General features: G+C 48.3%; 1 protein-coding gene across 2 annotated transcripts; it reads right to left on the bottom strand.

Moving 5' to 3' along the window:
• LOC142930386 (uncharacterized) lies at positions 1-22764 on the bottom strand. 2 transcript variants are annotated; one of them, XM_076072690.1, is made up of 13 exons: positions 22109-22764; positions 18904-18957; positions 17846-17899; positions 16931-17079; positions 14699-14835; positions 12883-13023; positions 12383-12518; positions 10915-10996; positions 6609-6781; positions 5486-5546; positions 4805-4922; positions 3805-4197; positions 1-2101 (listed from the first exon to the last, which is right to left on the bottom strand). In XM_076072690.1, exons 2-13 carry the CDS (start codon positions 18953-18955, stop codon positions 496-498), a joined length of 3102 nt encoding a protein of 1033 aa, XP_075928805.1. In that variant the 5' UTR covers positions 18956-18957; positions 22109-22764; the 3' UTR covers positions 1-495. The 2 variants fall into 2 exon arrangements, with proteins under 2 accessions (XP_075928805.1, XP_075928804.1); XM_076072689.1 differs by having other exon boundaries at positions 17846-17902.
• Positions 22765-23387: the final 623 nt, after the last annotated feature.

Here is a 23387-nt window from a genome sequence, read left to right on the forward strand (position 1 = left end):
TATGAAAAATAACAGATTTTTTTTCTTTTCTTACAAAACTAAATTTGTTTCTTACAGTATATATACATGGAGATCTACAATATATCTTATACTTAACAATGATTCCCTTTTTCATTGAACCCCATTATATTTTACAACATTTGAACACAGTACATGATCGCTTTCCATCTCTCTCCCCTCTTGACAATGGCTGAGATTACAAGCTAGGCTGGCTGGGAGGACACCATGCAAGGTGACAGCTCCGAATGTCAATTATCGTTGATCTGGGCTAGTCCCATGCGTGTGGTGTGGTGGTGATGATGGGCAGCCATCCTCCCGCCACTCCTCCGCTTGGTTCTCTCCCAGTCTTCGCACGAGATGCTGGCACCGGAAGATTCCCCGAGGCCGTGGTGAATCCCCCCCAGCATTTATTCCGTAAGACACACAGCACCTAATAGGGAGACACACTCACGAGCCATGTAAGTCCCCCCCCCCCCCCCCCCCCCAGAAATAAAACTAAACTTTGTCTCCAGGGCGGCGAATGGCCGGCCCTGTGACAGGATCATCGTCCTCTCCGCTCGTGCAACAGCAACAGTGATTCCGAACGAAAGAGAGAAATTTCCAGAAGCGCCTCCTAGTGCCTGCGAATCTTCGCCGAGTTCTCCGGGCTTCCGTCGGCCCACTGCCGACATCATCATCATCGGCGACGGAGGTGGTGGTGGAGGGGGCGGTGGGGGTGGTGGCAGTGACGGTGGAGATGGTGGAGATGGTGGAGATGGTGGGGACGGTGGTGGCGGTGGCGATGGTGGAGATGGTGGAGATGGTGGGGACGGTGGTGGCAGTGACGGTGGAGATGGTGGAGATGGTGGGGACGGTGGTGGCGGTGGCGATGGTGGAGATGGTGGGGACGGTGGTGGCGGTGGCGATGGTGGAGATGGTGGAGATGGTGGGGACGGTGGTGGCAGTGACGGTGGAGATGGTGGAGATGGTGGAGATGGTGGAGATGGTGGGGATGGTGGGGACGGTGGTGGCGGTGGCGATGGTGGAGATGGTGGGGACGGTGGTGGCAGTGACGGTGGAGATGGTGGAGATGGTGGGGACGGTGGTGGCGGTGGCGATGGTGGAGATGGTGGAGATGGTGGAGATGGTGGGGACGGTGGTGGCGGTGGCGATGGTGGAGATGGTGGGGACGGTGGTGGCGGTGGCGATGGTAGAGATGGTGGAGATGGTGGGGACGGTGGTGGCAGTGACGGTGGAGATGGTGGAGATGGTGGGGACGGTGGTGGCGGTGGCGATGGTGGAGATGGTGGAGATGGTGGGGACGGTGGTGGCAGTGACGGTGGAGATGGTGGAGATGGTGGAGATGGTGGGGATGGTGGGGACGGTGGTGGCGGTGGCGATGGTGGAGATGGTGGGGACGGTGGTGGCAGTGACGGTGGAGATGGTGGAGATGGTGGGGACGGTGGTGGCGGTGGCGATGGTGGAGATGGTGGAGATGGTGGGGACGGTGGTGGCGGTGGCGATGGTGGAGATGGTGGAGATGGTGGGGACAGTGGTGGCGGTGGCGATGGTGGAGATGGTGGGGACGGTGGTGGCAGTGACGGTGGAGATGGTGGAGATGGTGGAGATGGTGGGGACGGTGGTGGCGGTGGCGATGGTGGAGATGGTGGAGATGGTGGGGACGGTGGTGGCGGTGGCGATGGTGGAGATGGTGGGGACGGTGGTGGCAGTGACGGTGGAGATGGTGGAGATGGTGGAGATGGTGGGGACGGTGGTGGCGGTGGCGATGGTGGAGATGGTGGGGACGGTGGTGGCGGTGGCGATGGTGGAGATGGTGGAGATGGTGGGGACGGTGGTGGCAGTGACGGTGGAGATGGTGGAGATGGTGGAGATGGTGGGGACGGTGGTGGCGGTGGCGATGGTGGAGATGGTGGGGACGGTGGTGGCAGTGACGGTGGAGATGGTGGAGATGGTGGGGACGGTGGTGGCGGTGGCGATGGTGGCAGTGACGGTGGAGATGGTGGGGACCGTGGTGGCGGCGGCGATGGTGGCGGCGGCGTCTTCATCCCTCCCGTCGTCAGGACGGCGATGTTCCTTGCTGGTGCAGGGGACCGGAACCCAGCTGGTAGAGACAAAATGCCCGTAACATTGATATGCTCCTCATCCGTACTTGAGGCATTCACGGCAGCACCCACTTACTACAGGGGGCGCGTCTCGCGAGGCGACGAGCGGGATGCGTCAAGCACCGCCCATGGTCTCCTGGCCCGTGTTAACAGCTGAGAGACGTTTCAGCCCCAAAATGTTCCACGCTCGAACAACTTTTTTCGTTAACATGAGAAGTACAAATTATCGTCAGTTTTAAATGTAACGCCTACCGTACATGAAGAAACACAGGGCAAGATCCTCCGTATAGCATAGATCCCCCGTTTATATCACCTGTGAGGGCAAGTGCTGTTAGCGAGCACCTATGAAGGCCGGCATGGCACACGAGGGGTGGGTGGCCAGCACCACGACCGGCCGCCTTTGTCTCCCCAGTCGCAATGTTTACACATCGCACCAGGTACTAATTTGAGGCTGAGTTGACCTAGGGGAGGCCCAGGACCGGTTCAGATAATCGTCACTGGGTGTTGGTGGCCGTGAGCGGGAATGGAACTCGGGTTTCCGGGTTCGTACTGCCACGTGCTAACCGCTGCGCCACCGCTCCCCACACCTACCCATTATAGTGCTACACAACCCTGGCCCTGTCAATAACAATAAAGTAACTACGTAACTACCGTGTTTCAGATCTGCCTTATGTTCACGAACACGTTCCGAGACATGTTGCTTAGTTTCCCCAATTTAACTACTGCCGCAGACACAGCTTAGTTTGTAGACGCCGGGGTATTGCAAGTCAGGGATCACATCTTTCACAGATGGGATCAGATCACGAATTTTATGCAGTGTTAAATCGAACCTGGATCTTGTGTTTGCTCATGATTTTGGAATCTTTTTGGTGACCCCTGCTATATGGCAAGGTGATGGTTTTGTGTCTGCGGCAGTCATTACATTTTGTGTCTGCGCCAGTAGTTACATTGGGGAAACTAAGCGACATGTCTCGGACCGTGTTCGTGAGTAGGACCAATACCTCGGCCGTGGCTGATCATTGTTTTAATGCGGTGAACTCACACGGAATTGATTTCTCTAAGACGAAGGTACTCTGCAAACCCACTGGCTATCAACAAAGATTCGTTCACGAAGCCATCCATATATACAGACACAGACACAATTTCCACCGAGAAGATGGGTACAAACTGAGCAATCATTGGAAGGACGTTATCAACCAGTTTAAGTCATAACTGGCTGTGATGTTCCCATCCTACCACCTTCCGATGTTCGTTGTTCATTAACAGGTTCACACTACCACAGCCAATTCGCGTGCCGACCTGGAGGTGGCGGTGGCTCTGCGATCTTCTATCAACATGCCAATTTTCACCTGGCAGCCCTTTGATTGGTGGAAAACCAACCACCGTCATGGTTGCTACCCACCACTCACATTACCATTGGCTGCTGACATTTGGGCCACGCCCATTTCAAACCTTTATAAACAGTTTGCCTTTAGAATCTAACCCACTTTTCCTGATGACGACCGCTTGCGTTGCGATCGAAACGTCGCAGTTTTTTGTTATTTTTTTGTTATTTAATTTGAACCTATCTACGTGACTTTACCGAAAGACCCAAAGAATATGGATTCTCTACGCCCGTTGCCAAAAGGGGAGGCACTTTAACTCAACAACCCAGCCAGCCCCAAAACTTCACCAAATGCACCACTCGCACACAAAGACTCACTTCCCCTGACTCATGGTCCAGCTAATGCCGCCGTCCCAGCTGCTGTCTTCTCTGAGGCCCTTCTCAGTGCCCCTCTCGCCGGACGCGGAGGGGATCGCCCCGCCCGACGGTTCGTGAAGCCACTCGAAAGCCGTCACGTACGAACCCACACTCTCGGAGGACGCCGGCGGCGACGGGGCGGAAGCCGCCGGATCGGGTGACCCGCATCCACCGGAAGAGGAGTCGTCGTCAATCTCGCTGAGCGTACTGCAATTATTGCCGGGGGTAAAAAAGGTTCCCTCGGCCTGGCTAGACGGCGTCAGGAACGCTTCCGCATCCAGGTAGAGGGAGCTGTCCGCCATCCACTCGTGCTCGAGGGCGTCCTCAGGCGTGAACCTCCACATGGGATCCCACCTGGAGAGAGGGGAAGGGAAATAAATAAAGCGGTCAAGAAGGCCCACTCCTCTTCAAACATGGAGTAGGCGCGAGCTGTACGGTCTGTTCTCCGAATAGCACCGCATGGTGCTTTCACGACACCATCGAGCGACTGGAACTACGTCGCAGTGCGAGTAGGGACAAGCGGTCGTGCGGCCGCCTCGGCGCAACGTAACGCAGGGACATTGGGATGCTGGTGGATGCTTCTGGATGCTGCCCACCATGCCCACCACGCGCCTCGGTCTTTGTTCGGCCTGCGTATGCACCTCACGCATTATCGCGGACTGCGCTTTACCCTACGTTATATATTGCTTATTATAATGCGATTTTTCCTAAACATGTTGTTCTTCAGGAACACAGCTACTATCGCGTGATAGGATAAACAGGCTGCACGCAGTTTTACCGACAACCGTATCACGTCACGTGGTTGACCGTCAGATGACGTCATCAAAAACATTTTGCCCCTGACAGGACAAGCAGCTGCCCAATCTCAACGAAATTGCATCTGTCAGGTGAGTGTTGATCGCAGATGTGAATTGAATTATCGACGAAGATAATGTGCAGTGGGCGGTGGTGTGCCACTTACGTGAGACATCCTTTGATGAAATTGAGGAAATGGATATTTTCCGTCCCAAGCACTTCGTTGAGGGGTAAGCTTTCCGGGATTACTTTCTTGTTCTTGACGAAGATCTCGCCCATGTGACCTGTTTTACGAAACAAACAAGGACACGGAGAATTAGTGCTGGGATGAAGACTGCAACGCAGTGCGCACTTTACGCACGACTTGAATGTCGCTTCAGTGTTGCTGAACGAATACATGATGAGGTCGTGCTCGTTGCACACAAAGCGCTTGCCGCAAATGAACCACTATACCTCGCCATCGAACAAAGACGGAGGTCACCGCATCGCACGGCGCTTTAAGATGCGCCTCTGCGGCCGTCTGGAACGCTCTTCCTTCCGATATTAGGAAGCCACTGGGAGCTGTGCACTTTTAAATCATCATCGTCGAGATTAAAAAACTAATTTCTCTTGAAACAGCTTTTTTGTGTTTAATTTGTTGTCCTTCCCCTGCACCTTCAATGAGCACGGTTGGCTACGTCAAATCTCAGACTCAAAGATGCACTTGCACGTGGAGATTCCCCGTCGGCTCATGGCCGATAAAGGGAAAACAGATTAAAACAGAGGGCAATATCGCTGGCTACATGGCCACACGGCTCTAGGAGAAGTGCCAGCGCAAGTAGCGACCGCCGCCCCCTCCTCCACTCACCAAAGGAAATGAGCTTCGCTTTCGAGGTTACGATGACAGTCATTGGCGGCACCCCCAGGATCTGCACGCACGCACGCACACCACAGCGGTGATGAGTTGACGTGGGCGAGATCAGTCGAGAGATTAGTCGTTGATGCACACGCGATTACGTGTGTCCGTCCGGTCGACTTACCTTCGACCACTTTCGTCGGATCTCAGAAGCTCAGCAGGTTTTGGCCTGCAAAGTGCTCGGATGAGTGACCATTGCCCACACCAGATTGTCGGGATTACGTGGTGTGCATTACTGGGCAGTGCAATAAAATCTATTGTTGTACTTCATATGCTTCCATGCTCTGCTCCCCTTCACCAACCTACACCGACCATCATTGTGCAGTACAGTACTACTATTCCCTATTACTACTCAACTATTTTTTTTATTTTACCAGGTAATGCCCCACTTAGCTATAGTAGCTCTTTTTCAGAAGCAACCTGGCCATCACAATGGATAGCTTCACGAAGTGGCTTGCCATCACGTGATAACTTCTTCTCGCAGCCAAATACTCTGTTTGCGCACACGGAGAGACGCACGGAGCGACGCACATGGGACTCGCTTCGCGGTTCGTGACATGTCGTGGGTCTGTTATGAAACCGCGTTTATACTGAACTAACTGCAGCTGACTTGTTATTTCATTCAGGTGACGGCCTCACTGAGTTGTGCAGCATCTTTTGCAGAAGCAACCTGGCCTATCACACTTGATAGCTCAACGGTGTGGCTTGTCGTCATGTGGAAATGTATAGCCACAGCCAAATACTCTGAAACGCGTGGTGATGTTGTTGTTGTTGTTCCTAATGTGGAGGGGAAAACCCGAGGACCCGGAGGAAAATCCACCCAGTGACCACGGGGAGAGAGACAGAGAACGCGCAGACTCTAAATATACAGCAGCAGCAGCAGGCGTCAGTGTCGGAATCAAACCCACGACCTCCTGCGTACCAGGCGACGTAGTTAACATCTCGCCACACGTATCTTGTAGAATAAAAAACCCTGTGACAAAGAGCTTCATGGCTCATCGGATTCCTCCAGTATTAAACACACATTCAGATTCTAATCGTTGTTGTTGTTGACCTAGAAAGACCTCGAGCATACCTCGATGACCCTCTCCAGATGGTGACATTGCAACTTTCTGTTGAAGAGGTAATGGCCAGTCACGAGCTCAGCAGCCACGCAGCCCAGGGACCACATGTCCACGGAGCACGTGATGGGCAGCTTGAGGTACATCTCTGGCGCTGTGTACTGCTCCGTGCCAAACCTCTTGAAGACTACAAAAAAAGAACGACAACAACAAAAGATGTCGATATATCTTGCATTGGCATCTCTTGCCATGGGGGCGAGAGATGTTAACTATGTCGCCTGGTACACAGGGAGGTCGTGGGTTCGATACCGACCCTGATGCCCATTGTGGTCGCGTGGATTATTCTCAAGGCAGGCACGGCACACAGCGGGGTGGGTGGACAGCACCACGCCCGGCCGCCTTTGTCTCCCCAGTCGCAATGTTTACACATCGCACCAGGTACTAATTTGAGGCCGAGTCGATCTAGGTGAGGCCCAGGACCGGTTCAGATAATCGTCACCGGTGTTGGTGTGCCGTGAGTGGGAATCGAACTCGGGTCGCCGGGGTTTATAGCGCAGCGCACTAACCGCTACACTAACCGCTACACACACACAGTACACACACAGAGTACACACACACAGTACACACACAGTACACACACACAGTACACACACACAGTACACAGACACAGTACACACATACAGTACACACACAGTACACACACACAGTACACACACAGTACACACACAGTACACACACACGGTACACACATAAAGTACACACACAGTACACACACAGTACACACATACAGTACACACACAGTACACACACACGGTACACACATAAAGTACACACACAGTACACACACAGTACACACATACAGTACACACACAGAGTACACACAGTGTATAATGTAGTGTATAGTAGTGTATAGTGTAGTGTATAGTGTAGTGTATAGTGAAGTGTATAGTGGTGTAGTGTATAGTAGTATAGTGTATAGTGTAGTGTATAGTAGTGTAGTGTATAGTGTAGTGTATAGTAGTGTAGTGTATAGTGTAGTGTATAGTGAAGTGTATAGTGTAGGGTATAGTGTAGTGTATAGTGCAGTATACTAGTACAGCACTAGTGTATAGTGTATAGTAGTGTAGTGTATAGTGTAGTGTATAGTAGTGTAGTGTATAGTGTAGGGTATAGTGTAGTATACTAGTACAGCACACCGGTTGTGTTGGAGAGCCAAGCCACAACATTTACAATCTGAGTACGACGTTTCGCCAGTAATTACAACTAGCTTCATCAGGCGACAGCCAGGTTTGTGGAGAAGGCCACCTGTTTAGTTCCTTATATAGAGGCGTAGATGTGGTGACCACGCTTCTGCGCTCTTGCACCACGTGGGGGGGGGGGGATTACTGAGTTAACATACATGATGCATGTACATTATGTGAACCCTTTGATCTTGTCCTTCCTGTCCATTGTGTATTAAAGTAGCCGTACCAACGGTAATCCCTATTGAAGTATGGTGCCCTTTATAGGCGTGCATTTAAATCACGTATTATTTGATGATTCTCTTCCACGCAGCACTAATGCGGTCGCTATCCGAACGATTAAAATTATTTTTTATTTATTTCAATTTCGATAGATTATCTAATTACGGTAGTCTTGGCCAGTAGTAGCTAGTTTTGCACGGAACTTAAACATTATCAAAATCAATTGAGTGTCCTTGTTGGCACGCGTGTTCTGCTACTGCTGACAGTTGTATATGGAAGTATTTAATATTTCTCTGATGTTCTTTTAGTCTCGTGTTGATCATTCGTCCTGTTTGCCCAACATAACATTTGCCACAAGTGCAGTTAATCCTGTACACCCCTTCTGTTGATAGCTTCGGTAATGTAACTTTTGTACCAGATTTTTTGTTGTTGTATTTTATGTACCGTGCCATATCTGACTCGGATGTTTTTTTTTTCCAAACATCTGGCTAGTTTATAAGTTACTCCCGCAATGTACGTTATTTTGATCATTTTAATTACTTGGGCAGTTTCAATTCTCATGTTACTTGATTTGGTTTTGGCATTCAATGCCCTGTTGATTTGTGCATCAATTGTAACTGTTCATTTGCAGCGCTTGTTTAACATGTTGAATTTCACTTCTCAGACTGTCACCATCTGACACTTTCTTAGCTCGACGAATGAGCGTCTTGATAAGAGCAGATTTCTGTGCGGGGTGATGGTGTGACTCTGCATTCAGATAGGCATCACTATGCATTTTCTTTCGACAAACGCTGTGTTATTTTACAATTTCGACCCCGTCCGAGCAGAATATCCAGAAATGGTAGAGTTCTGTCAGCTTCCACTTCCATGGTGAACTGGATGGATGGGTTTTGCGATTTGAGATGATTTAGAAATGCGTTCAGTGTATCTTTGCCGTGTGGCCAGACCACCAATGTGTCATCCACATATCTCAACCAAGCAGATGGTTTTAGTGTGCTTGAAGCTGTTGCTTTTGTTTCAAAATCTCCCATGTACAAATTCGCTATCACAGGACACAAAGGAGAGCCCATTGCTGCTCCTTCCTATTGTTTATAGAAGTAACTTTGCCACAAGAAGTAAGTGTTCTTTAGACAGTGTTCAGCTCGTCTTGGGATATCTTTGGCTAAACCTTTGTTCGTTACCAGAGTGTCGAGTAATTTAATTGGCCCGTTGACCGGAACCCTCGTGAACAGAGACGTCACATCCAAACTTATGAGAATATCATTAGGGTTAAGCTTATGGACAGTACACACACACAGTACACACATACAGTACACACACACAGTACACACACACAGTACACACATACAGTACACACAGTTCACACATAGAGTACACACACAGTACACACATACAGTACACACACAGTACATACATACAGTACACACACACAGTACACACACAGTACACACACACAGTACACACATACAGTACACACACAGTACACACACAGTACACACATACAGTACACACACAGTACACACACACAGTACACACACACAGTACACACACAGTACACACACAGTACACACACGTGGTGCCACGACAGCGAAGCCGCCCCGTGGGAGCCGTGCCTGCAACGGGGGTGCTGCAGTGGAGAAGCCACCCGGCCTCCGTCACGGCGCTTCCCCCGCCACCCTCCACGTGAACACACACCTGCACTCACGTAGGGCCTCGTGGGGGGGGGGGGGGTCACCTGCCCCTGAGTTTTTACCCGAGAGCCCCCCTCGTGGGGGTGCTCCACGGTTTCTCAGGGCCAGGGAATTGGCAGCCCCCCCCAGGCCGAACGACACTGCGGCGCCGTGGATTAATCTAACATTGTATGGCGATGGCGAACTCACTGAGAACCGCAATGAGGAAACACCCAAAACACACGCGGATCGGCAGGCAGGTGGGGGGTGGGGCGGTACAGGAGGTCCTGCATGCCGTGCACTTGGTTAAACAATAGAGGGCGGGCGTCGGGGAGGAGGGATGATCTGATTGGCAGAGAGCGGGAAATCCGAGGCTCCTGATTGGATGAGAGACCAGCGGATCGGCGGCGCCTGGGCTTTGAAGTAGGGGAATAAAAAGGGTCGAAAATGAGAAGCAGGCCTCTCTTTTGCCCGGGGTCTTTTGGAGTGAGGGACCGAGGAGTGATCGTCCCCTGCTACTCGAACGTCCGTGAGACGGGTGGCAGAGCAGCTAGGTCCAGCCCCCCAGCAAAAGCCACGTGCAGCCTCGCCTCTCTGCGACTACCTACACCTCGAGAGCGGATCGTAAGTACGGAGAGGGGAGGTAAGTCTAAGAGGGAATATCCGTTAAGGAGAGTGAGTAGGGAGAGACGGGACAAATTGGGTCCTAGACCGTAGAGAGATAGGTTAGATCTGCCCTGCTGGTCCACACTGACACAGGTTGGGTGGCTTCATTAATCGAGGAATAAATCGCCAGTAGACATTAAACCGTGTCGTGTTGTCTCTGTGAGTACGGAGGGGGGTGCCTGGTGTTGTGAGCCTGTTCGTTGTGGTTTCCTGCGTTTTCGCACGTGCGTATATTTTGCCCGCGCGTGCACGCTCGCTGTGCACGTTAACTTGTGAGCCCGCGCGTTGTGGTGTCCCGTGTATTCTGCCCGCGTGGGTACTCTCGCCACTGGGCAGCTCGTGGTTGGCGTGTACGAGAGGGGCACAGCGGCGCATTCGCAAGGTGGTTAGTGCAGCCATTTAAATCATGCCACGAGGGGCAGCCGCGAGGGGGGGAGAGTCGGAGAACGGTGGGTCACAGGAGAACGGGGAGATGGGGGGCAGTCTCCCCAACACACACCCACTCATGTGAGCTCACTTACAATTGGGACACTCTTGAAAGCTGAGACCAAAATCTGCGAGTCTGACATCGCTGGTGTCTTGGTCCTTGATGAGGATGTTTTCCTGGAGAAGACAAAGATGTTAGATACCTCGCCTGGTACGCAGGAGGCCGTGGATTTGATCCCAACCCTGATGTCTGCTGCTGCTGTATATTTGGAGTGTACATGTTTTCCCAGTAGTTGCATGGATTTTTCCGGTTTCTCCCTCCACATTTAGAATCAACATCAGACGCTGAGAGTATTCGGCTGATATATATGTTTCCACATGATGATTAGCCACTGCGTTCAGCTATCATTTTTGATAGCCAGGTTGCTTCTAAAAAAAGCTACACAGCTCAGTGGGGCCTTAAATAAAAAGTAGTTTAGGTTATAGTTTCAAAAACACTCCTGGATTGCGACTCTCTACTTCAGTTCTAATACTAATGGGTCATCTGTTTTACGATAGGGTTCAACTATTTTTTAAATCGTGAAATTGTTTCCTCAAAAAGTGTGAACGTTGCAAGTCAAAGTTATTGCTACGCAGACCTCTTGGGGGTACCGTGAGGTGATTTATAAAGTAAATAGATTTATGAACGTGAGGTGATTTATAAACGTGAGGTGAAATTATATCAGACGAGAGAGTCATTGGTGAACAACCGTGTTGTATAAATCTACCGATATAAAATAACGATAACATTTAAATCCATATGGTAACCTATAAGGATATAACAAATGACGTCACGCGTGCAAAGCGCGCCCGTTGATTTTTGTTTGTATTCGCTTGCAGTTACTGGCCAGTTAGCATACTTCGCAAAATGGACAATTAGTTAAAGTATTGATGTTCATTATTCATACATTTATTTATCAGGACCATGTTGGGTCAGGCAAGGGGGGTACTCGGTTGAAACAAAATTCAGGGAGCTGGTGGGAACGTTGGGTTGCTCGGTCAATGGCCAGGGTCAACGGCGGCACCACGTGGTGTATTCCGCAAATATGCCCGACTGTGAGGGCGGGCACAAGCCAGCGTGAGTAGGTTAAACGTTGAGTTTTATAAGGGCACCACGAGGTGACCAGCCCCACCCAGCCCCACCCCTCCCACCCCCCACCCAGCCCCACCCTCCCCACCCAGCCCCTCCCCACCCTCCCCTCCCCACCTTCCCCTCCCCACCTTCCCCTCCCCACCCAGCCCCTCCCCACCCTCCCCTCTCCACCCGGCCCCACCCCTCCCATTTTATCCGGGTGTCCGGATACACGTGAACAGACATCCACAGACATACACAATTAATCCCCTGCCTCCTGTGAATTAATCCCGGTTGGGCTTCCAGTCCACTACGTCTCCTACTACCAGTATAACCACTGGCTTAGAGCATTGCCACTGAGATGCACGAAGCGCTGTGGGTGGGGCGCTGTGGGTGGGTAGGGCACTCTGGGTGGGATGTCAATGACGCTGCAGGCCGTTGTATTCACTCACCGGCTTCAGGTCTCCGTGAATGATTTTTTTATTCTTGAGTTTCTGCAGGGCCTTCAGAATGGACCTCACGTACACCTTGGCCTCGGGCAGGGTAAAGGCCGTGGGAGCCAACTTGAGTTGCTGTCTGAGGTCTCCCCTGCGAGACAGAGCGGCACGCATGGTTACGCTCCCTTCTTCTTCTTCGTGACCAATGCGCATGCGGCGCGTATTGGAGACGAGGCTCCTCGCAAGAGCCGGATGTCGACTCTACCGTAGCCGGTCGCTCACAAACATTCCCCACGCCGGTGATGTAGGGCCCCGTGGGGGACAGTGTCCTCGTGCACGGCTGACAAGTGCTCCCGTTTCCCATCGCTGTTTATAATCATGAAGCAGATGCATTGTGTTATGTGTATGTATGTTGCGGGGAGGAGGCTCGTGATGGACGCTGCTACTGGGCAGTTGGAGGCAGTCGCCCTCCAGCAACAAGGGAGGGCGGAGGAGCGACACCCACAACAACTCACGTCAAAAGCTCAAGGACCAGACTGAAATGGCCCCTGAAGGTGAAGGTGTTGAGGAGTTTGATGACGTAGTTGTTGTTTTTCTCTTTCGACTGCAACGCTTTAAGCATCTGCACCTCCCTTTTGGAACGGTATGGCTTGGCGCTGCGGAGAGAAAAGTGGTGAACGAGTCTCACCCCGCTCTTAGTACTGCACGTTGAGAAACAAGGTGGCCGCATCAACACATTTCTTTAATAATAGAGGTGTTTTTCTGGTTCGATCGCGTAAATATATAAATGTTGTGTCATTAAAACCCGCCACCACCCGACACAGCCAACTAGTAAGGGTTGTCACGTAAACAGAAAGTGGCCAATTCGTCACTAGTACAGCACTCGTGTATAATGTCGTGTATAGTAGTGTGTAGTGTATAGTGAAGTGTATAGTAGTGTTTAGTCGTGTGTAGTGTATAGTGACGTGTATAGTAGTGTATAGTGTAGTGTATAGTAGTATAGTGTATAGTAGTGTAGTGTATAGTAGTGTAGTGTATAGTGTAGTGTATAGTTTAGTGTACTAGTACAGCACACCGGTGTGTTGGAGAGCCAAGCCACAACATTTACAATCTGAGTACGACGTTTCGCCAGTAATTACAACTAGCTTCATCAGGCGACAGCCAGATTTGTGGAGAAGGCCACCTGTTTAGTTCCTTATATAGAGGCGTAGATGTGGTGACCACGCTTCTGCGCTCTTGCACCACGTGGGGGGGGGGGATTACTGAGTTAACATACATGATGATTGTACATTATGCAAGCCCTTTGATCTTGTCCTTCCTGTCCATTGTGTGTATTAAAATAGCCGTACCAACGGTAATCCCTATTGAAGTATGGTGCCCTTTATAGGCATGCATTTAAATCATGTATTATTTGATGATTCCCCCACGCACCTCCGATTAACACGGTTGGCTACGTACGGCACGAAAGAAGTTCAACATATATACATCCCCATCGCAGGAAGGTGGAATGCCTTAACAGCGCAACCCAGCAATTTGGGTAAGCACTCCTCCCCATAACTGCACCTGAGCTAGCGATGGAAATTTCTAAATATTACAGGGATCACTCATATAAAAGGAATTCCACTTCGAACATTTTCTTTCCTGATGATGTTTTATCTATAATACTATTCAGAGAGGAAACATCGACTGCTGATCACTATCTAGATTTTTCAGCATTGTCTCCTAGAAATATACACCGATGCGAGTTGATTTAACACGCAGGATTTCGTGACTAATATTATTAATAATAAAAGGATTTTGGGTAGGATCGCATAAATGTGAATGTATCGTTAACCCACCACCAGCCGACACAGCCAATCAGTAAGGTTTGTCGCGTGAACAAAACGTGCCAATGATCTATTATTTAAGCACATCGGTGTGATGGCGAGTAAACCCACAACATTCACAATTGGCTATTCAAGACATCATATATTGATTCATTATGATTAACCCATCTGGTAATATGTCCTGCATATTTTCAGATTAACATATTCCATTGTGACTTATATTACAGTAGAATAAACCCCCCTCTGATCTTTGCGCCTGATAGGCTTACGGTGATGATGTCATCTTGCTCAATTAACGACCGGAAGGAGGAAGACGTCTTCACAATTCTGGAAAATCGCCTGATGATGCTGGTTGTAATCACCAGCGAAAACGTCATATTCAACTGTAAATGCTGTGGGTTTACTCTTCATCGCACCGGCGTGCTGAAGTAATCACTAATCGGCACATTTATATTCACGCAATCTCTTCAAACTCTTCTCTTCACAATTCCAGATATAAACTCACTATGATTCGTGCTGCAGCATTTTCACAGCTACTTCCCGCTTATGTTTGTGATCCAGGCATCGGATCACCTGGCCATATGCTCCCGCTCCGAGCACACTCAGGAACTGGTACCTATATGCCAGATGCTCATCCTGGACCTGGAAAACATTACAAAAGAATTCGATTTACACTCAGATAAAACAACATTTTCAAACCAAACTGTTATTTTTATTTTGCCAGGTAAGACCCGCTGAGCTATATAGCTCTTTTTCAGAAGCGACCTGGCTATCACAAATGATATCGCTCAACGAAGTGACTTATCACGTGGAAATTTATAGCAGCCAAATACTCTAAATGCGTGACGTTGATTCTAAGTGTTGAGGGAAAACCCAGAGGACCCGGAGCAAAATCCACGGGACCAAGGGGAGAACATGCAAACTCCAAATATACAGCAGGCTATTGAACCCACGACATCTTGTATACCAGGCGAGGTAGTTAACATCTCGGCACCATTCAGTCAGTGCTCAATCACAACTTAGCACTCATTTAACCAGTGCTCAATCGGTACAGTGCTCGCATTCATATTTTTCAGAGAAAATTATTAAAAAGTATTGTAATCATGATTTTTGTCTGTCCGTATACCGATCTGTCTATGAGCACCAGTGGCTGTGATTCGTGAACACATTTTACGGGACGCAGACCAAAAGATTTGTCAGCCTCCAGAGAAGATCCCGAGTGTTGGGTGGCAAAGTCTACAATCCTGACGTGAACATTGCCACCATGTGGGCTACGTGAAATGGGGAATGTAAGTTAACTGGCACTGCTACAAGAGGCATTACTCTGACATGCGGCACAGGGCCTCAAATCGTTGCTTTTTTTACTCGAACATCTAAAAGCCCCAATTTTTTTTTTATTCTGTAAGGTTGAGGTAAAAAAAATTACCTGATGAAAAAAAATAGGCAACAGTACAGGAGGTGTGAAGATGTTTAAACACCAAATAGACACCCACTGTAAGGCATCAGGTATGCGTTAACCACACACCATCGTGGTAAGAGACCCAAGCAAGCTCGTTCTGATAATATCTGGGTGTCTACTTGGGTGTCTGAACACCTCCTGCGTTGTTGTTGCCAGGAAAAGGTGGAGCGTCTTCTTTTCTCTTCATCATGTTGATACTGGCAACAACATTTCCTGTAATACAATTTATCTATACACTTGCAGTAGCAATCCAGTACGTCACTCAGACAAAGTGTAAGTAAGCGTGCAGTGTTTTTGGGGTGTTATTCATAATGAAGGTTTTTTTTTTGTTAGATCGCGTAAATATAAATGTGTTGTTAACCCACCACCACCTGACAGCCAATTAGTAAGAGGTTTTGTCACGGGAATAAAACGTGCCAATTAGTAACTGCTTCAGCCCACTAGTGTGTTGGAGAGTAAACCCACAAAGTACTCAAATGGTAAATGTTGTGGATTTACTCGTCAACACACTGGTGTGCTGAAGCAGTCACTAATTGGCACGTTTTATTTACGTGACAAACCCCGATACTAATTGGCTGTGTCGGGTGGCGGTGGGTTAACAACACATTTATATTTATGTGTTCTGACCCAAAACATTTTTTAATTTTGGATAATATTGGTCACGAAATCCTATGTTTCGATTTAAAGCTTTCGTGACTGCAGGGATTCTTCTTCTTGGTTCTTTCGGTAAAGTCACCACGTAGAATGGAAATAACAAAATAAAACATAATAAAATAAAATTCTCACGACGTTTCTGCCACAACACAAGTAGCCTTCTTCAGGTGAAGGAACAGAACTGTCGGGACGACAGCGCTTCAATGAACACTGCTAAGCTTGGTAGCGTCTTTTAAACTGTGTTGGATTAGCAGTGTGTTGCTAATCCAACACATTAACACAGCTACTTCAACGCTAAATTCTTCTGTTGATATGTAAACTCCTTTGTCAAGGCGCTTTGCTCCTCCCACCCAGCTTAAAAGACGCTGCCAAGCTTAGCAGTGTTCATTGAAGCGCTGTCGTCCCGACAGTTCTGTTCCTTCACCTGAAGAAGGCTACTTGTGTTGTGGCCGAAACGTCGTGAGAATTTTATCATGTTTTATTTTTATTATTTTATTTCCATTCTACGTGACTTTACTGAAAGAACCAAGAAGAGAAATCCTATGTGTTAAACCAGGGGTGTTATGTTTACAGTGAGATGTGAATTGGTTGGAAACCACATGAACCTTGGTTGAGGGTACGTACCAAATTGTAGTGGTGACTTGTGAAATCATGGACATCGTTGAAAGAACTCTGTGATGGCTGACGGATCTTGAAATAATAGATGCGCTTGTAGCGTGTGAGTTCATCATGCTCAAACGGTGTCATTCTACTTCCGAATTTCCAGAGGATATCTGCATGCACACACACACAAAACAAAGACAAAGATCCCCCGTATATCCTTTAATGGACTGTTGGAACAAGTGCTGTGAGCGAGTAGCACCTATGAACGTCGGCGCTGTGGCACACAAGAGAGGTGGGTGGCCAACACCACGCCCGGTCGCCTTTGGCTCCCCAGTGGCAACGTTCACACATCACACCTGTTAGTCATTTGAGACCGAGTCTACCTAGGGGAGGCCCAAGACCGTTTCAGATAATCGTCACTGGTGTTGGCGGGCGTGAGCGGGAATCGAACTCGGGTAACCGGGTTTGTAGCGCGGTGAACTAACTGCTACACTAGCGCTGTCCATACACGCACACATACACGTACGTACCAAGAACGTGTATGTGCATTGAAAGCAGAGTAAGCATCAACAAGGAGAGCATCACTTACAAGAGCTCAGTCTAATCTCTTACGTGTCTTCTATTGAGTGGTATAGCATCGTTGAGGGATGAGACTTAATCATGGAATGGAAGCCAAAGGAGGAACACGCCCAAGAAGAAATTACGCAATCGGAGAAATGAAATGAGAACGTGTGCAGGTTCTAGGACTGTTGTATGGCGGGATCATGCGATTATGGAGATGTTCTAATCAGAGGTGCGGGGAAGGACAAAAAACTAACACAAAAATCAGTTTTAAAGAAATTAGTTTGTCAATCTAGATGATTTAAAAGTGCATAGCTCCAGAGACGTAGCAGTGGATCGGGCGCTACGATTATACTGTAGTGAATGGAGTAGTACCGGTAGGCGTGTAGTGCATCCCTGCCTCTGCAATGACGACAGGTTCATCCATTGCTGCTAGTCACGCGCGGACACACAAACGCACAGATATATCAGTAACGCCTTCATCACGTACAACGCGACGCACACATGATTGCCCCATGACGAAAATTTAGCAGCATTCTCTTGAAAAATAGCCATGAGACACACGGTGGGGCCCTCCTGGGTAAACAAATGCAACAAAACGACACAGACAAGTGGATAATTTAATCCATGATAGAGGTTTTTTTTGGGTTAGATCGCGTAAATATATAAATGTGTCCTTAAAACCCGCCACCACCCGACACAGCCAACTAGTAGGGCTGTCACGTAAACAGAATGTGCAAATTCGTCACGAGTACAGCACGCCGGTGTGTTGGAGAGCCAAGCCACAACATTTACAATCTGAGTACGACGTAAAATAACGACAAATTTATATATTTACGCGATCTAACCCAAAAAAACCTCTTATGGATGATATTGGTTGCGAAAGCCCACGTGTTAAACGGATCATTTAATATAAATCAGTTTTAGCTAAGGGATATGTGATCACTTAAGGTGTTTATGTGGCATCGATTATCCTGAACCTCAATAGAGATTGTACCCATGTCTGTACTGTGCAGAGGGCTTGTGAAATAAAACGTCAGTGTTTTTGATGTAATTACGCAAACGGAGAAATGAAATGAGAACGTGTGCAGGTTCTAGGACTGTTGTATGGCGGGATCATGCCATTATGGAGATGTTCTAATCAGAGGTGCGGGGAAAGACACAAAACTAACACAAAAATCAGTTTTAAAGAAATTAGTTTGTCAATCTAGATGATTTAAAAGTGCATAGCTCCAGTGGCTTCCTAATATCGGAAGGAAGAGCGTTCCAGACGGCCGCAAAAGCATATCTGAAAGTGCGCAATGCGGTGACCACTGTCTTTGATCGTGGCTGTTGATAATGCAGTGAACTCGAGTTGTGCGTGTGTGCGCTAGATGCAGAGACGTAGCAGTGGATCGGGCGCTACGATTATACTGTAGTGAATGGAGTAGTACCGGCAGGCGTGAAGTGCATCCCTGCCTCTGCGATGACGACAGGTTCATCCATTGCTGCTAGTCACGCGCGGACACACAAACGCACAGATATATCAGTAACGCCTTCATCACGTACAACGCGACGCACACATTCATGCGTCGTGGGCCAGTGGATTGCTGCCAAGGCAACCTGACGGCGTGGCCGCACGTTCGCCGATCGTTGCAAGAAGAGGTTCGCGGTTAAACTCCAGCGGCCGCCCTGGATAATGCTGCAGTGTGTATCTATGATGCGAACGCGACGTGGACGCACGTGCCGTTTGCTTCGCGGCAAACGTTCAAGGTCCCGTGACACAAATAAGTGCAAGAGTAGCCGATTATGTGCCGGCGTCTTGATCCAAATTGAGTAAATTACTCAATTGTAAAGAAAGCAATCATTGCCCCCGACTGATAAATAAATAAGAAAAAAGGTTTTACCATTTCTGGGAATAACACAGGAGGTGTTAACATGTTCACTCACCAAATAGACCCCTATTGCAAGGCATCGAACCTGCATTAACCACACATACTTGTGGTAAAACATGCAAAGAAACACGCTTTGATAATAACGTAAGCATTGTGCTAGAAACTGACTTGGCCTCACCAGAGAGAGCTTCCTTTGTGGCCTTGTCTCACCAGTGATATAGAGCAGAGAACAACGCCAAAAGGCAAACGTCGCCCCTACGACATCATCACCCCTACGACATCATTATCCCTACGACATCATCACCCCTACGACATCATTACCCCTTTGTCATCATCACCCCTACGACATCATCACCCCTTTGTCATCATCGCCCCTACGACATCATCACTCATATGACATCGCCCCTTTGACATCATCGCCCCTATGACATCATCACTCCTATGACATCGCCCCTTTGTCATCATCGCCCCTACGACATCATCACCCCTACGACATCATCGCCCCTATGACATCATCGCCCTATGACATGATTGCCCCATGACGAAAATTTGGCAGCATTCTCTTGAAAAACAGCCATGAGACACACGGTGGGGCCCTCCTGGGTAAACAAATGCAACAAGTAGACAAGTGGATAATTTAATCCATGATCGAGGTTTTTTTGGGTTAGATCGCGTAAATATATAAATGTGTCGTTAAAACCCACCACCACCCGACACAGCAAATTAGTAAGGGTTGTCACGTAAACAGAACGTGGCCAATTCGTCACTAGTACAGCACGCCGGTGTGTTGGAGAGCCAAGCCACAACATTTACAATCTGAGTACGACGTAAAATAACGACAAATTTATATATCTACGCGATCTAACCCAAAAAACCCTCTTATGGATGATATTGGTCGCGAAAGCCCACGTGTTAAACGGATCATTTAATATAAATCAGTTTTAGCTAAGGGATATGTGATCACTTAAGGTGTTTATGTGGCATCGATTATCCTGGACCTCAATAGAGATTGTACCCATGTCTGTACTGTGCAGAGGGCTTGTGAAATAAAACGTCAGTGTTTTTGATGTAAGGGGAACTGATATCTGTGCGTATACTTTCACATGAGCCGTTGTCCATGCTGTCAATTGAGCTTGTGTCACTGTTTTGTGATGTGAGTTTGTAGCATTGGACTGTCAGGCGAGTATGTATTAGGTATTAACATCACCTCAGCCCATCATCTCTCAGGGTTGATGAAATAAGCACCAAATAAATACCAAATAAAATTAGTGGAAATGCCCGGAGTCCCTTGGCAGGTTGTCTCCGCACAGGATGACCTCAATGATGCACTTTGAACTCATCTAGATTGAAAGCAAATTTATTTAGAACTGCTTGTTGGGGGCCATCCATTGAGTACGTACGCATGGAGGGGGGAGGGGGCGGTTAACCCAAATGCGTATGCTTGTGTATGGGGGGTCGACTGACAATGTACGTACGCATAGGAAACGGGGGGGGGGGTGAAGCCTCGATAATAATTTGTCTATATTGGTCTTCAAAATAGTTAAGATAGTCCTTGATCGTTTCTGCGTGGATTCAATATCAGCCGTTCTATAGGATTCGGGGGGGGGGGGTGCTTCAAGCGTATGTACACAGGTGGGGCGGGTGTAAAAAGTATGCGTGCGTACAGGGTGGGGGGGAGGGCTCAAGTTTTGACAGACTTTTGCGTGCCTACTAAATGGATGGCCCCTTGTTGTGTTTAGTTTTTTGTCCCTCACCCCGCACCTCCCATTCGCACGTTTGGCTACGTACGGTGCCAAAGAGGTTCAACATACATAGACATTGCAGTTACGGGAAACAAAAAAACACACACACGGTCCTAATTTTGTCAACACCAAAGGAATGGTGAGCTGAGTAAATCTACAACTGGGATTTGGGTTTGCGTCCGTTAGAGCATAAGGACATCACTCAGCGTCACACGGCCAAACGCACGCATCTACGCATGTACACCATAACGTAGATGTGAAAACCCCCACCAATGATCCTATTCAGACTGTCCACTTTGAAATCACATTCATGGCTAAGTAGACCCTGTGGTTTGTCATGACTTACTTACGCGATCTAACCCAAAAACCTTTATTATGAATGTCAGCTTTTTGGTGACTGCATGCCTACAAGTAGGAAACTTTCGATTTAAAGCTTTCGCGACTGCAGGGATTAATCTTCTTGGTTCTTTCGGTAAAGTCACGTAGAAGGTAAATAATAAAATAATAACAATAAAAATTATAAAATAAAACATTGTGAGAATTTTATTTTATAATGTTTTATTTTTATTATTTAATTGTATTATTTCCCTTCTACGTGACTTTACCGAAATAACCAAGAAGTAGGACACTTCATCATTAGACCTCCTTTGCCAGTACCAAAATGTAATAATAGGGTTTTTCCCCTTTTTTTCTGGCAACAAAACTGAAACCTTTTAACAAGGATTCATGTCTGCATTAACCACAATACCTGAAGTCAAAATGCAAACAAAAAACATACTTTGATAATATATGATGCATTGCCCTTGAAACTGATTGGTCCACACCAAGGGACGGCTTTCTTTTGAGCCTCGACCCAATTGGTGCTCGACCACATGACGCCAAAAGGTGTACGCCTTTTATTGAACATTTGTAAAATGTTCCCGGATTATTTAAGAAATGTGAAAGACAAATAATCCCACTTTCGTGACGAGATATCACACAAATTAAAGAGACATCACCTAAGGAGCAGGAGCTCCACCTACCGTGCGACTGCTCTCGACGAATTCAATCCCAGAATGCAACGCGGGAAGCCTGTGCGCTCGGTGACGTCAGAGGGGGACCACGTGGGCCGCGGGTTCTGATGTGAAATGTTCGCCGCATAGCTTTCAGCCGCTTGAGCACCACGTGCACCACACACGCCGTCGATGTCGTGGTACACAGAGGCAAAGATCTCCGTGACACACGGTTGGGTCAAGTGGCGTTAGCGAGTAGCAGCGCCTATGAAGGTCGCTACAGGAGGGGGTGGGTGGCCAGCAACACGTCCGGCCGCCTTTGTCTCCCTAGTGGCGATGTTTACACACTCATGGCACACACACACACACGTGTTACGACTCATTACGCACACACACACACGTGTCATGACATTCAAAGGTGTGTGTGTGTGATGAGGAAAGTTTTTGTGTGATGTTGCGTGGAGACGCTGCTGCCGAGTGGTGGCGCTATCGGCAGTCTGTACAGTGCACACGCTACGAACCCGGCCACCCGCGAGTTCGATTCCCGCTCACGGCCACCAACACCACCAGTGACGATTATCTGAACCGGGTGCTGGGCCTCCGCTAGATTAACTCGGCCTCAAATGAGTAGCTGGTGTAGCGGTGTGTAGTAAACATCGCCACTGGGGAGACAAAGGCGGCCGGGCGTGGTGCTGGCCACCCACCTCTCCTGTAGCGACCTTCATAGGCGCTGCTGTTACTCGCTAACGCCACTTGCCCCTACAGCCTGTAAAGGCTACACGGGGGATCTTTGTACTCGATGTCGACTGTAATGTAGACCGACGCCACTGCTTCTCTACAATAAAGTTAAAAAAATCACAACAACCGACTGGTGAGTACAGCGCCTCTGTAAACGAGTATATTATATCTTTTATAGGCGTAAGTTTATATTTTATTCTTGAAAAGTCGTATGTACAGTGGTTGAAAACGTAGGCAAACCACAATTATAGCTCGCAGATAACTCGCAAATTCTATTAACCAACAGCCTCCAATCCCGCCTCCCACATGTTACGAATTAATGAACATCAATACTTTTAACCGATTGTGCACGTCTGTGCGGTGATATCCTAACTGGCTAGCCACTGTAAAGCGACGAGAAGTTTAAAAATAATCAACGGACGCGCTGTGCACGCGTGAGGTAAATGTGTTTACCATTGGGAACCAACATTACTCTGGATTACCAGATGGATGTAAATGTTATTCCTAGTTATTTTATATCGGCAGATTCATACCACACGATTGTTCACCAATGACTTTCACATCTGATATA

Source organism: Petromyzon marinus, chromosome 38 (genome assembly GCF_048934315.1).
Source record: "Petromyzon marinus isolate PM22_M1 ecotype Great Lakes invasive population chromosome 38, UKy_Petmar_22M1.pri1.0, whole genome shotgun sequence".
In the NCBI taxonomy this organism is placed as follows: domain Eukaryota; kingdom Metazoa; phylum Chordata; class Hyperoartia; order Petromyzontiformes; family Petromyzontidae; genus Petromyzon; species Petromyzon marinus.